Genomic DNA, 15,221 nt, shown 5'->3' with positions numbered 1-15,221 from the left:
ATACATGTATATTATGAAGTGTATTGTTAAATATATTTAATAATACATTATTATGAATAATATATTAATGGATGCATAAGGATTTATATGTAATTATATATATTTTTAATACACTTTATAATAAATGTGCATATATATGTACAAATATATTTTAAAATGTTATGAAATATATAATTACATATATTAGTATATATGTGGGTAATTATATTGTCATTTATTTTTCATTATATGGAAAGCGGCAATTCCTGATGTATTTTGCAATATACTGTAATATATTATTGTTTATATTTTATACATATATATATTATATATAATTAAATAAATATTTTTCACACAGTAATACATTGATAGCCAATATATAGAGAAATATATTTTCTTTGCATAAAGGGTTTATGATGCTCTACACAGTGTTTATTAACCATTTACAAAATATTATAAACATCTGATCCAACTTTACAATAACTATCCAGTTAATGATTGTAGACGCTTTATAAACCTATTATTAACCATTAGTAAAGTATTAATGATCTAAAACATGTTTTATAAAGCATTAGAAAGGGATTATTATCTTCAGGTCCAACTTTATAATAACATCCAATTAATAATAATATTAATTGATACTTCATAAAACATTTATAAACCATTAACTAATATCTGATCCATGTGTCTCTGTAATGTTTATATATGTTTGATAAACCATAATCAAGCTTTACTTTACACTTTATAAAGTAAATAAAATGTTATAATGTGTGCATCAATAAACTGTTAATATAACATCAATTATAGCATTACAAATCATTAAAAAACATGATTAACTATCATTTCATTGTTAAAATAAATTACTATGAACTAAATGTTAATTAACTATTTGCTGGTTTAAAAACACTGTCTTATAATTGAAGGGACATTTGTTTTACTTTTTTACTTACAGTAAAGTACATTTAGTAGCATGTACTTTTTTACTTTTACTCAAGTAAGGGAGCAACTTCAATACTTTTACTTTTACCAGAGTTATTTTTATTCAAGTATCTATACTTTTACTTGAGTACTGAAGACTAGTATTTTTGCCACCCTTGCAAAAAACACAAATTAGACCATTATGTGAGGTACTCATGCAGTGCCCTATCCTTTCACAGACCTGATCCATAATAAATCTTGCCATGATTACCTTGCATACAGTAAACATAAACTTAAAAAGGAAAAGATGAAATCTTGCAATTGTAACTTAATTTATTCTTACACAAAGGCATCTGTATGAAATAAATGTTCTGCCAAAATGAACAATTTTTTTTTTAAATTTATTAACACAAAATAATTCAATTCAAAATAATAATAAAAAAATATAACTACATTTATGAACTCTGAAACTAAGAAAAGAACCAGCATTCAATGCTGTTTTGGTGCCGTGCATTACCTTTAATCTGATTGGTCGACTATGGTGTGATGCATTTGATTGTTGTCTGGTCATTTCATTTTTTGTAGTTTTACAAAGTCTGTTGATCATTTTAAAATAAAAAAAAATACTCAGTAACTGTTGGCAGTAATGTAATAAATTCCTTTTTTTTTAAAACGTACTGTAAGTACAAGTCAAAACACTGATTTAGAAATATACTGAAAAAAGTACAAGTCCCCATAAAAAGCATTTCAATTACAATAACGTGAGTACTTTGTAATCAGTTATTTTCACCTCTGATTAAGTATTACTAGCTTTTAAATGAAATATGTTGTTAGAATTTGGACTGCCACATCACTATTATGTATTTAAACCAATATGTTCACATGTAAAGTCTTCCTTTCATTGATTATCATTCAGTGTTATTTAATCCCACATTTAAAAAAAAACATCAGCTTTAAATATAACTACTACAGTATAGTAGTGGGAGGAGCTTAAGTAGAGTTGTCAATTATGATCAATTCAATTCAATTCAATTCAACTTTATTTATTTAGCGCAAAATAAAAGAAAGTCATCTCAAAGCGCTGAACAAAAATATTGGGTGCCAAGTGTAAAAATGTAGTATAAAAGTTTTAGCTAACAAATTTTCATTATTTATCTCACTTTTCTCATATTTAGCACATTTTCCTACATTTAAGACAACATTTAACCACATATATAGAGGTAAAAAAAAAAACATTAAATCTAAATATATAAATCTAAATCTAAATGGTATATGTTATATCTAAATGTTAAATCTATATCTAAATTTTAAATCTAAATCTAAATGTTATATGTTATATCTAAATGTTAAATCTAAGTCTAAATGTTAAATCTTATATATAAATGTTAAATCTAAATGTTAAATCTAAATGTTTAAATCTAAATCTAAATGTTATATATCATATCTAAATGTTAAAAGTTAAATCAAAATGTTAAATATTAAATCAAAATGTTAAATCAAATTTTTGAATCTAAATCTAAATGTTAAATCTAAATCTAAATCTAAATCTAAATGTGGAACTTAAATGTTTCCCACATATGCGAATTGACCCCGCCCATTGTAACCTCAACCAATCCACAAGCAGAGACACACAAAACCGCTCCTACCCACCCACCAACATTTAACATTTAGATTTAACACAACATTTAGATTTAACACAACATTTAGATTTAACATTTAGATATGATATATAACATTTCGATTTAACTTTTAACATTTAGACTTAGATTTAACATTTAGATATAACATATAACATTCAGATTTAGATTTAAAATTTAGATTTAGATTTAACATTTAGATATAACATATACCATTTATATTTAGATTTATATATTTAGATTTAATGCTTTTTTTTTACCTCTATATATGTGATTAAATGTTGTGTTAAATGTTGGAAAATGTGCTAAATATGAAAAGTGAGATAAATAATGAAAATGTGTTAACTAAAACTTTTATACCACAATTTTACGCTTGGTACCTCATACAAAATATAAAGTCCAAAATAAAAAAGAAGAAAGAACCCAACAAGATCCACATGAACAAGCATTTAGCGACAGTGGGAAGAAAAAACTCCCTCTTTTTTATAGGAAGAAATCTCCAGCGGAACCAGGTTCAGAGGTGGCAGCCATCCGCTTCTACTGGTTGGGGTTAGTGAACAGAGGGACAAACAGAATATGATAAAAGGATAGTCCATCCAAGTGTTCCAGACTAGTTGAGCAGCGAAACATTGATCAGCCCAAAGTGTCCCAGATTAGTTGTGCCATGAGCCATCGATCAGGAACCGTTATCTCCAGCATCAAGACACCTGAAACAGAAAAGAAAGCAGAGGGCGAGGAAAAGGCACAGACTGCAGGAAAAAATAAATATATATATATATGTATATATATATATATATATAGATAATGAGAAAGATAATAAAGTCTTTGCCTCTGGGTTGATTTTCCAGAATCCTCCTCTGCCGGGCTCGTCTTTCTGTCGAGGGACCTTCTTGAACCTCTTGTTGAGGGACAAGGTGTGACGAATAGAGTTCTGTAACAAAGACACAATAAAAGCAATATTTATTACAAAACCATTGAGCAAATATGAGTAAGTGATGATAAATGAAGGGAGATGGATAGTCATAAATAATAAAAGTGGGTGTCACTTACCTGCCAGGTGGGCTCTGCGTGTCTGTAGTAGCAGAAGTTCTCTTTGATCCACTTATAGATGGTGGACAAAGTGACTTTGGGCTGTTCACTGGCCTGCATGGCCATGTAGATGAGAGAGGAGTGGGAATGAGGTGGTTTGGCTTTGGGGTTGGTCTTGTAGTCCACCTCCACCAGAGGGATGGGCTGCATCTGGATGTGAGGGTACCTGGGTTGGAGTCAATTACATTTTTCAGTTATAATTACATTTTCAATTACCCATTGTCAATTAACAATTCAATTATGATTACAATGACCAACATTTTTTCAAATTACATTTCAATTACAATTTTTTTAAACCTCAAAGTCAATTACAATTACATATTCAATTACTAAAGTTCATATACAATTAATCACTGACACTGTAATAAATAACCTAAAGAAAGTTAACCTTCATCTTGTGTTAGCTTTCTGTTAGCATCTCTTATGATAACTGGTCCTAAATCAGCTGAAAAATACACTAAAAACAAATATATATCATGTAATTTATTTCATATCTATTGGTTACCTTGTTAGGCTTCCTAATCAATGAAAATATAAGTTTTTTAATATTTTTGGTGTGTGTGTCTGAGCATTTTTTGTATCAGTATAACACTCAGTTTCATTTTTGTTTCAAATGATAAAATGTGAGAAAGCTTGAAATGAAACATGATTTAATAACTGTTAACTACATATGTGTAGAACTGAACATAGAACTGTAACATAGATCAATGCTTTAAATAATAATTGACAATTTTCATAGAATTTTTATGACAATTACAATTACAAAGTCAAGTATCTAAACTCAATAAAAAATGACTTATGATTATGACATGGCAACAGATTTTTAAAACTACAATTACAATTATGCCATATTTGTAATTAATCATCAATTAAGCAATTACAATTACAATTGGCCCCAACCCTGGTACCTGGAGAACAGGGGACCAACGGTGGAGTCACTGCCGAGGTACTGAGTATGTGTTTGAAGGTTGGATGTACAAAGAGGTGTACATACTCTGTACTCTGTAGTGTTATTAAGGGGTTTATGTGTGGGTGCAAAGTAAAATAGCATGTGCGATTTCCCTGGTTTATTTCTATGGGACATGCGCAAGATAAATGTATTTGTTGTTCTTTTTTACTCATTTTTATACATTTTTTGTTTGGTGTATTTTTCTGTAATGTTTGTTGGAGTCAATAAGTGTATTTTTGTATCTTTCTGTTGTCTTTTTGTAAATTTTTTTTTTTTTTTTTTCCATTGTCGTGTGATTCTGGAGTCATTTTGTGTATTTTTGTACAATTATTAAGTTTTGTGTGTTTTGAGTCATTTTCATATTTTTGTTGTCATTTGGTGTATTTTTCTGTAATATATTTTTTTGGAGTCATTGGAGCCTTTTTGTATATTTTTGTGCATTTCTGTTGTCGTTTTGTGTACTTTTTGTATAAATGTTTAGTTTTTTGTTTTTATTTACTATTTTTGTTATAAATACACACACGCACACACACAGACCTTTCTTGCATTATAGATAGATAATGAAAAAGATAATAAAGTCTTTGCCTCTGGGTTGATTTTCCAGAATCCTCCTCTGTCGGGCTCGTCTTTCTGTCGAGGGACCTTCTTGAACCTCTTGTTGAGGGACAAGGTGTGACGAATAGAGTTCTGTAACAAAGACACAATAAAAGCAATATTTATTACAAAACCATTGAGCAAATATGAGTAAGTGATGATAAATGAAGGGAGATGGATAGTCATAAATAATAAAAGTGGGTGTCACTTACCTGCCAGGTGGGCTCTGCGTGTCTGTAGTAGCAGAAGTTCTCTTTGATCCACTTATAGATGGTGGACAAAGTGACTTTGGGCTGTTCACTGGCCTGCATGGCCATGTAGATGAGAGAGGAGTGGGAATGAGGTGGTTTGGCTTTGGGGTTGGTCTTGTAGTCCACCTCCACCAGAGGGATGGGCTGCATCTGGATGTGAGGGTACCTGGGTTGGAGTCAATTACATTTTTCAGTTATAATTACATTTTCAATTACCCATTGTCAATTAACAATTCAATTATGATTACAATGACCAACATTTTTTCAAATTACATTTCAATTACAATTTTTTTAAACCTCAAAGTCAATTACAATTACATATTCAATCACTAAAGTTCATATACAATTAATCACTGACACTGTATTAAATAACCTAAATGAAGTTAACCTTCCTCTTGTGTTAGCTTTCTGTTAGCATCTCTTATGATAACTGGTCCTAAATCAGCTGTAAAATACACTAAAAACAAATATATATCATGTAATTTATTTCATATCTATTGGTTACCTTGTTAGGCTTCCTAATCAATGAAAATATAAGTTTTTTAATATTTTTGGTGTGTGTGTCTGAGCATTTTTTTTTTATCAGTATAACACTCAGTTTCATTTTTGTTCAAATGATAAAATGTGAGAAAGCTTGAAATGAAACATGATTTAATAACTGTTAACTACATATGTGTAGAACTGAACTTAGAACTCTAACATGGATCCATGTGTTCAATTATAATTGTCGTTTTGTGTACTTTTTGTATAAATGTTTAGTTTTTTGTTTTGATTTACTATTTTTGTTATAAATACACACACACACACACACACACACACACACACACACACACACACACACACACACACACACACACACACAGACCTTTCTTGCATTATAGATTGATAATAAAAAAGATAATAAAGTCTGTGTCCTCAGTCTGTCCTTCATTGTATCATTTTTCAGGGCGAGCTGTGTTGGTTTGATATTATTATCCTTAACTTTCAGTGAAAAAGTAATAAAAAAGAATTTTCAGTCCCAGGGAGCAAAATATATGATGAAAACGAATATATAAACAAAGTTCACAAAAATGTATAGCAAAAGACAAATGAAAATACTGAACAAAATATGAATTAAAAATCAAAAAAAAAATACAAATTTAAAACTAATTTCCACATATAATACAATATATACATATTACAAAGATTCTTACGTGGTTTGTTATAGGACAGTCAGTGTTGTTGGTGGTGGATGGTCATAGGTAGATGTGAAGAAGCCCTCACTCAGACCAAAGCCTTGATCCAGGGTTTGGGGTACGGTCTCTGTCCCCACTGTGACCTCCACCAATGGCTGCACCTCTCCTACCTCTGACTGCTCAGAGAATAACAGGTCCATGTAGCCGCAGGACCAAGATCAAGCAGTGTCTCTGTAGACCTTGTGGTCCCTCTACTGTCCGTAGGCGACAGGGTCTTCTGTTCAGGACTCATATCTTCATTAACAGAAGAAGTGCTTGCAGTGTCCTGATAGCCCTGAAAACGTTTCTTGCGTCTGGAAAGTCTGTTGACACACATGTCTGAGTGATCTGGGTTGATTTTCCAGAATCCTCCTCTGCCGGGCTCGTCTTTCTGTCGAGGGACCTTCTTGAACCTCTTGTTGAGGGACAAGGTGTGACGAATAGAGTTCTGTAACAAAGACACAATAAAAGCAATATTTATTACAAAACCATTGATTAAATATGAGTAAGTGATGATAAATGAAGGGAGATGGATAGTCATAAATAATAAAAGTGGGTGTCACTTACCTGCCAGGTGGGCTCTGCGTGTCTGTAGTAGCAGAAGTTCTCTTTGATCCACTTATAGATGGTGGACAAAGTGACTTTGGGCTGTTCACTGGCCTGCATGGCCATGTAGATGAGAGAGGAGTGGGAATGAGGTGGTTTGGCTTTGGGGTTGGTCTTGTAGTCCACCTCCACCAGAGGGATGGGCTGCATCTGGATGTGAGGGTACCTGGGTTGGAGTCAATTACATTTTTCAGTTATAATTACATTTTCAATTACCCATTGTCAATTAACAATTCAATTATGATCACAATGACCAAATTTTTTTCAAATTAAATTTCAATTACAATTTTTTGAAACCTCAAAGTCAATTACAATTACATATTCAATTACTAAAGTTCATATACAATTAATCACTGACACTAACCTTCCTCTTGTGTTAGCTTTCTGTTAGCATCTCTTATGATAACTGGTCCTAAATCAGCTGTAAAATACACTAAGAACAAATATATATATCATGTAATTTATTTCATATCTATTGGTTACCTTGTTAGGCTTCCTAATCAATGAAAATATATGTTTTTTATTATTTTTGGTGTGTGTGTCTGAGCATTTTTGATATCAGTATAACACTCAGTTTCATTTTTGTTTCAAATGATAAAATGTGAGAAAGCTTGAAATGAAACATGATTTAATAACTGTTAACTACATATGTGTAGAACTGAACTTAGAACTCTAACATGGATCCATGTGTTCAATTATAATTGTCGTTTTGTGTACTTTTTGTATAAATGTTTAGTTTTTTGTTTTGATTTACTATTTTAGTTATAAATACACACACACACACACACACACACACACACACACACAAACCTTTCTTGCATTATAGATAAATAATAAAAAAGATAATAAAGTCTGTGTCCTCAGTCTGTCCTTCATTGTATCATTTTTCAGGGCGAGCTGTGTTGGTTTGATATTATTATCCTTAACTTTCAGTGAAAAAGTAAAAAAAAAGAATTTTCAGTCCCAGGGAACAAGATATATGATGAAAACGAATATATAAACAAAGTTCACAAAAATGTATAGCAAAAGACAAATGAAAATACTGAACAAAATATGAATAAAAAATCAAAAAAGAAATACAAATTTAAAACATATATCCACATATAATACAATATATACATATTACAAAGATTCTTACGTGGTTTGTTATAGGACAGTCAGTGTTGTTGGTGGTGGATGGTCATAGGTAGATGTGAAGAAGCCCTCACTCAGACCAAAGCCTTGATCCAGGGCTTGGGGTACGGTCTCTGTCCCCACTGTGACCTCCACCAATGGCTGCACCTCTCCTACCTCTGACTGCTCAGAGAATAACAGGTCCATGTAGCCATAGGACAGCTGGTGGTTCATGGTATCTTCTCCTCCTCCCCACCACCTTTCCTGCTCTCCTGTTGGTTGCTGCTTCCCTTCCATCTCATATTCCTGGACCCTAACAGCAGAGGTGAGGTCCAAATCCTCCAAGGTGTTACAATTCCCACCGAAAACTTCAAGACACGCTGCTGCAAGAATGTCAAGATCAAGCAGTGTCTCTGTAGACCTCGTGGTCCCTCTACTGTCCGTAGGCGACAGGGTCTTCTGTTCAGGACTCATATCTTCATTAACAGAAGAAGTGCTTGCAGTGTCCTGATAGCCCTGAAAACGTTTCTTGCGTCTGGAAAGTCTCTTGACACACATGTCTGAGTGATCTGGGTTGATTTGCCAGAATCCTCCTCTGCCGGGCTCGTCTTTCTGTCGAGGGACCTTCTTGAACCTCTTGTTGAGGGACAAGGTGTGACGAATAGAGTTCTGTAACAAAGACACAATAAAAGCAAGATTTATTACAAAACCATTGAGCAAATATGAGTAAGTGATGATAAATGAAGGGAGATGGATAGTCATAAATAATAAAAGTGGGTGTCACTTACCTGCCAGGTGGGCTCTGCGTGTCTGTAGTAGCAGAAGTTCTCTTTGATCCACTTATAGATGGTGGACAAAGTGACTTTGGGCTGTTCACTGGCCTGCATGGCCATGTAGATGAGAGAGGAGTGGGAATGAGGTGGTTTGGCTTTGGGGTTGGTCTTGTAGTCCACCTCCACCAGAGGGATGGGCTGCATCTGGATGTGAGGGTCCCTGGGTTGGAGTCAATTACATTTTTCAGTTATAATTACATTTTCAATTACCCATTGTCAATTAACAATTCAATTATGATTAAAATGACCAGCATTTTTTCAAATTACATTTCAATAACAATTTTTTTTAAACCTCAAAGTCAATTACAATTACATATTCAATTACTAAAGTTCATATACAATTAATCACTGACACTGTAATAAATAACCTAAATGAAGTTAACCTTCCTCTTGTGTTAGCTTTCTGTTAGCATCTCTTATGATAACTGGTCCTAAATCAGCTGTAAAATACACTAAAAACAAATATTTATCATGTAATTTATTTCATATCTATTGGTTACCTTGTTAGGCTTCCTAATCAATGAAAATATAGGTTTTTTAATATTTTTGGTGTGTGTGTCTGAGCATTTTTTATATCAGTATAACACTCAGTTTCATTTTTGTTCAAATGATAAAATGTGAGAAAGCTTGAAATGAAACATGATTTAATAACTGTTAACTACATATGTGTAGAACTGAACTTAGAACTCTAACATGGATCCATGTGTTCAATTATAATTGACAATTTTTATAGGATTTTTATGGCAATTACAATTACAAAGTCAAGTATCTAAACTCAATAAAAAATGACTTATGATTACAACATTAAAACTACAATTACAATTATAATTACGCCATAATTGTAATTAATCATCCATTAAGCAATTGCAATTATAATTGACCCCAACCCTGGTACCTGGAGAACAGGGGACCAACGGTCGAGTCACTGCCGAGGTACTGAGGCATCCCGGTGGCTGCGGTGTGTCCTGCGGCGGGGCTGGACGGAGAGTCGGTGTCAAAGCTTTCATGGAAGAGCTGCTCCTGGGAGGAGGGACACCCGGGGCCACTGGGCCGCTCCGGGTCTGCACTGAGGATGGAGACGTTCTGGAGCCAGTTGAGGCTGGTCAGGCAGTCATCAAGGGGGGCAGGTCCGGACCCTTGGACCTCATCCTTCGGGTACATCTCCAACCTGTCCACCTTAAACCTTTTGGCTTTAGACTTTGTCAAGACCGGTTTCCTGGTTTGAGACTGAAGATGTTCAAACTGGCATGAAAAATGAAAGAGTGGAAAAATCAACAATAAATAAATACATAAAAAATATCAGTTCAAATCTAAAAACGTTAAGTCACACTGGATTATAACTACATTTTCAATATTATAAAACAAATATTTTCATTTAAATGTTCACTAGATTCAGGAAATGATCTGAATAAATAACTATATTTGCAATATTACAAATCCAGCAGTATTTCCTAACTTGATTCAGGAATATCGCTGAATGTATGATTAAAGTTTGTAATATTACTAAAAAGCTTTGGTCACAAACCTTGGTCACTGCTGACCTCTGCTGGTCAATGTTTACGGGCTGGTTTTAAGGATATTAGACCTCCTTTAGTTCTATGTGTGAGTCTTTAGTGCTGTCACTGTTGTTGATCCTGCTGCAAAACTCACACTGCGGTTAATTCTGATATTTTTCAAATTATAACCTGCGTTACCATGACTACCTGTAAACAACTGCCACTAGTGGAAATTCAAAAAATGCATAATTATGAGCGGGGCTCCTGTAGCACTTTTAGATTAAAAAAAAGGTTTTTGGGGTTAAATAATCTTGTATCTATGGAAGTCATTAGCATTGTTGCTAAAGATGAATAAATGAAGGCAAGACTTGCAATAAACTAATTAGTCATTAGTTCAACTCTATTATAACCAGGTGATCTGGTTAGGTTTAGTTAGTTAGTTAATAATTAATGAGTTATAAAAATTACAAGAATTAGTTTCAACTTTATAATATTCATTAACATATATTTAAATGCTTTATAAAGCAATTGTTAAAGTTTTATAATCATCAATTTAACTTTATAATAACCATTCAACTAATGTTTATGATGCTCTACACAGTGTTTATTAACCATTTACAAAGTATTATAAACATATGTTCCAACTTTACAATAACTATCCAGATAATGATTGTAAACGTTTATAAACCTATTATTAACCATTAGTAAAGTATTAATTATATAAAACATGTTTTATAAAGCATTAGTAAGGGATTATAATCTTCAGTTCCAACTTTATAATAACATCCAAATAATAATAATAATAATAATTATTATAATAGATACTTCATAAAACATTTATAAACCATTAACTAATATCTGATCCATGTGTCTCTGTAACCGGCGTTACCATGACTACCTGTAAACAACTGCCACTAGTGGAAATTCAAAAAATGCATGATTATGAGCGGGGCTCCTGTAGCACTTTTAGATTAAAAAAAAGGTTTTTGGGTTAAAAAATCACCAGGTAACCAGGTGATCTGGGTTAGGGTTAGTTAGTTAGTTAATAATTAATGAGTTATAAATATTACAAGAATTAATTGCAAGTTTATAATATTCATTAACATATATTTAAATAATTTTTAAAGCAATTGTTTAAGTTTTACAATAATCAATTTAACTTTATAATGACCATTCAACTAATGTTTATGATGCTCTACACAGTGTTTATTAACCATTTATTTGCAGTATTACAAACAATCAAAGTAATACATGTAATATATTTTTTTATGTATTTATTTATTTACTGATTTTTTTTTTTTTTTAATTAATTATTTCATGATTTAATTTATAAAATAAAGGTCCTTCCTGCTTCTTAGTTCACATTCCTTACCAGTGATGGCGGAAATGCACCTACAGTTGTTTGCTAACCTTCAATAAACCAAAGAAGAAGAAGAAGTCTGAAGTGAGCTGCTGTGACCAGCAGAGGGCGCTCTATGATTGGCTGCTCGGTCACATGACCGTCAGGAGGAAAGACAACAGGAAGTGTTTTCCTCCATCATGGTGTGAATGTGTTTGCAGTGGTTTTGTTCTTTGTATCTAAGGAAAGGACGTTTTGGACTTAACACATTATGCATTTTTGTGTTTAACTGTGAGCGTGTACTTCAATGTTTTATGTAATGTATTAATAAGGGTAGTTTGCTATGGTTTAAAGATAAGTTGGTGTCAGTCTGACACTGTTGGGCTGCAGTTTGACTATTGGTGGAACATACATTTCAACATAAAGTCCTTCAATGGAAACCAGTTATCTGCTTCTGCTTTCTGCTTAGTTGTTGAAGTAAAAACACTAGTTTTAAAATGGTGTGACTTCAGGACCCAGTGACCACCTTCTTAAAACTACACTCAAATTAAGGAAACGTATAAATCTTTAAATATATTTCATTTAAAGATGGATTAGTCTGAACCTGAAACATTTCCCTTCTTCTAATTCAACAAAAACAAATTAAAAAGTCAATTTTCACTATAAGGGGTGTTAAAAAATAAAATAAAAAATGAATTCACGATATATCGCAATTTTTTGGGTGCCGATTTTTTATTTTTTGGGGGGCAGTATTTAGTTAATATTTCTGTATATTTCAGTGATTTCAATGCTTTCAATGTGTTGCAAAGGTTATTTGATGCACATGATTTTATGATGGCATTGTGTAATGCCTGCAATATTTATGTTTGCACAGGCATTTTATTTTCATTTAATCTGTTCAGATCAGTGTTTAAATTGACACAATACGAAAGATTATGTTTTCATATTTTTGTGCACTTCATTTTATGATGGCAGTGTGTAACACTGCATTTTCTTTTTTTCAGTGAAAATGTGCAAAAACACTAATAATAAATAATGAATAGGATGTTGTGAAGCAAATAGTTTTGAACTGATTTGTCCTCAGAATGATCAATATCTTCTGATGAACATATACAGCAACTTGATTTTTCTTCTTTATGTTTAACTTTGATAATAACTGGGTGTGGGGGGGGTGGGGGGGACTAAACATGAAACAGCAGTATGCAGACTAATTTAAAAAGTATTTGTATTTCCATTTGTGGGGTGGTTTTGTGGAATGATTTTGATGACACAATTAAACTAAGTAGAAATATAATACTTTAAAAAGAAATTACAAAAAATCTATCTTTAAAAAGTACAGCAATGAAGGCGAATGTAAATCTGACAGATGTTGATAGGGCCTGTTCATTTGTTTGTTTTTTGTTGTGTTTTTCTCAATAGCTCGATCGGAGTATTTATTTATATTTTTAATTTAGTTTATTTTATTAGATTTTGCGTTAGTTAATGGTGAAGAATGGGGGTAGGACTTGACTAGCCTATGGCTTCTTCCTTTCCCTTGTCGAACAAATCAAATGTGTATTATGATTGGTATATTTGCTTTTGTTTTCATCCATTTTCGTTTTGTGTTCGTTCAAAATGAATAAATACATTTCTGCTTAATATTGGTTTTCTTTTTCAAATTATTATTAATTTTGTTTCCTCACAGGAGTTGAAAACCAACATTGTCTTAACAAAAAATGCTAAAAATATTTATTTATTTATTTTTTATACTGAAATAATAATAAATTACGTGAAAAAAAAAAAATTTGGCGGGGTGGGGGATGGAATTTGTAAAAAAAAAAAATAATAATAATAATATTTTGTAGTGCCCTGTGCAAGTCCTTAATGATCTAAAACATGTTTTATAAAACATTAGTAAGGGATTATAATCTTCAGTTCCAACTTTATAATAACATCCAAATAATAATAATAATAATAATAGATACTTCATAAAACATTTATAAACCATTAACTAATATCTGATCCAAGTGTCTCTGTAATGTTTATAGATGTTTTATAAACCATAATCAAGGTTTTCTTTACACTTTATAAAGTAAATAAAATGTTATAATCGGTGCATCAATAAATTGTTAATATAACATCAATTATAGCATTACAAATCATTAAAAAACATTATTAACTATATTTCATTGTTTGTTAACAGAAATTAACTATTAACTAAATGTTAATTAACTATTTATTTACCATTATTTACTGTTTATAGATGATGGGTATTCTCAATATAACAATTAAAAACATATTCTAATTGAGTTTTATTGTCAGAGTTTTCTTGGAAACTGTAAAACTAACAACACATTGGTTTTGATGATTGTTTTAATTGACTTTAACATTTTAAAACACAGCATGGTATAACAATGAACCCACAGTTGTAGAACTCCATCACTTCAGTACATCTGGCCAATGCTTCATTAAGAAACTCAATAAATATATAATAAATCCATTTGTTCACAAATATATTAAATAGGTGAACTGGAGAAGGTGAGTGTAGAACAATAAGATGTTACTGGAAGCTTTGTCTCCTCTTCATCACTCTTTGGCATCAGTGACTCCTCCTCCTGTGATGGAGAAGGTGGCTTTGTTTTCTGGCATGTTGGGACTTTTCACAAACAGAGAGAGAATCATTTAGGAAAAATTATATTAGAGTTTCACTTTGGAAAACTTAGTCTTGGTCCATTTACAGGTGCTGGTCATATAATTAGAATATCATGAAAAGGTTGATTTATTTCAGTAGTTATATTCAAAAAGTAAAAGATGTATTTTGTATACATTCATTTTACACAGGCTGACATATTTCAAGTGTTTATTTCTTTTAATGTTGATGATAATAACTGACAACTAATGAAAACCTCAAATATAGTATCTCAGAAATGTAGAATATTGTGGAGAGATTCAATATTGAAGACACCTGGTGCTCCATTCTAATCAGCTAATTCACTCAAAACACCTGCAAAGACCTTTAAATGGTCTCCAGTCTAGTTCTGTACGCTACACAATCATGGAGAAGACTGCTGACCTGACAGTTGTCTAAAAGACAACCATTGACACTTTGCACAAGGAGGACAAGACACAAAAGGTCATTGTTAAAGAGGATGGCTGTTCACAGAGCTCTGTGTCTAAGCACATTAATAGAGGTGAAGGGAAGGAAAAGATGTGTTAGAAAAAAG

At 32.0% G+C, this 15,221-nt stretch overlaps 2 protein-coding genes across 6 annotated transcripts; both read right to left on the bottom strand.

Moving 5' to 3' along the window:
• Nucleotides 1-3,034: 3,034 nt before the first annotated feature.
• Nucleotides 3,035-5,567, bottom strand: LOC114459868 (forkhead box protein E1-like). The gene is made up of 5 exons (XM_028442014.1): nucleotides 5,379-5,567; nucleotides 5,158-5,259; nucleotides 4,532-4,572; nucleotides 3,585-3,789; nucleotides 3,035-3,465 (listed from the first exon to the last, which is right to left on the bottom strand). The coding sequence occupies exons 1-5, from the start codon at nucleotides 5,565-5,567 to the stop codon at nucleotides 3,211-3,213; spliced, it is 792 nt and encodes a 263-aa protein (XP_028297815.1). The 3' UTR covers nucleotides 3,035-3,210.
• Nucleotides 5,152-14,735, bottom strand: LOC114459869 (forkhead box protein J1-B-like). 5 transcript variants are annotated; one of them, XR_003673499.1, is made up of 7 exons: nucleotides 14,562-14,720; nucleotides 10,079-10,425; nucleotides 9,139-9,343; nucleotides 8,558-9,019; nucleotides 6,611-6,792; nucleotides 5,379-5,589; nucleotides 5,152-5,259 (listed from the first exon to the last, which is right to left on the bottom strand). XR_003673499.1 is itself a non-coding variant. In XM_028442015.1 (5 exons), the coding sequence occupies exons 1-4, from the start codon at nucleotides 14,595-14,597 to the stop codon at nucleotides 8,384-8,386; spliced, it is 1,224 nt and encodes a 407-aa protein (XP_028297816.1). In that variant the 5' UTR covers nucleotides 14,598-14,674; the 3' UTR covers nucleotides 7,266-7,403; nucleotides 8,376-8,383. The 5 variants fall into 5 exon arrangements, 2 of the variants coding, with proteins under 2 accessions (XP_028297817.1, XP_028297816.1); XR_003673498.1 differs by having other exon boundaries at nucleotides 5,379-5,583; nucleotides 14,562-14,673; XR_003673500.1 differs by lacking the exon at nucleotides 14,562-14,720 and adding an exon at nucleotides 10,709-10,866 and having other exon boundaries at nucleotides 5,379-5,583.
• Between the last annotated feature and the right edge of the window lie 486 nt (nucleotides 14,736-15,221).

This window comes from Gouania willdenowi, unplaced genomic scaffold (genome assembly GCF_900634775.1).
Source record: "Gouania willdenowi unplaced genomic scaffold, fGouWil2.1 scaffold_370_arrow_ctg1, whole genome shotgun sequence".
Lineage (NCBI taxonomy): Eukaryota > Metazoa > Chordata > Actinopteri > Blenniiformes > Gobiesocidae > Gouania > Gouania willdenowi.
The sequence above is the reverse complement of the archived record's forward strand: the minus strand, read 5'-3'. Positions and strand labels throughout refer to the sequence as shown.

Excerpts from the sequence above, each read along its gene's own strand:
- LOC114459869 (XM_028442015.1), bottom strand. The coding sequence starts at position 14,597 with ATGCCAAAGAGTGATGAAGAGGAGACAAAGCTTCCA. Across the intron at positions 9,344-10,078 it reads GTTGGTCCCCTGTTCTCCAG|GGACCCTCACATCCAGATGC; the intron begins GTACCAGGGTTG and ends ACTCCAACCCAG. Across the intron at positions 9,020-9,138 it reads ACGCAGAGCCCACCTGGCAG|AACTCTATTCGTCACACCTT; the intron begins GTAAGTGACACC and ends TCTTTGTTACAG.
- LOC114459868 (XM_028442014.1), bottom strand. The coding sequence starts at position 5,567 with ATGCAGCCCATCCCTCTGGTGGAGGTGGACTACAAGACCAACCCCAAA. Across the intron at positions 3,790-4,531 it reads GTTGGTCCCCTGTTCTCCAG|GTACCCTCACATCCAGATGC; the intron begins GTACCAGGGTTG and ends ACTCCAACCCAG. Across the intron at positions 3,466-3,584 it reads ACGCAGAGCCCACCTGGCAG|AACTCTATTCGTCACACCTT; the intron begins GTAAGTGACACC and ends TCTTTGTTACAG.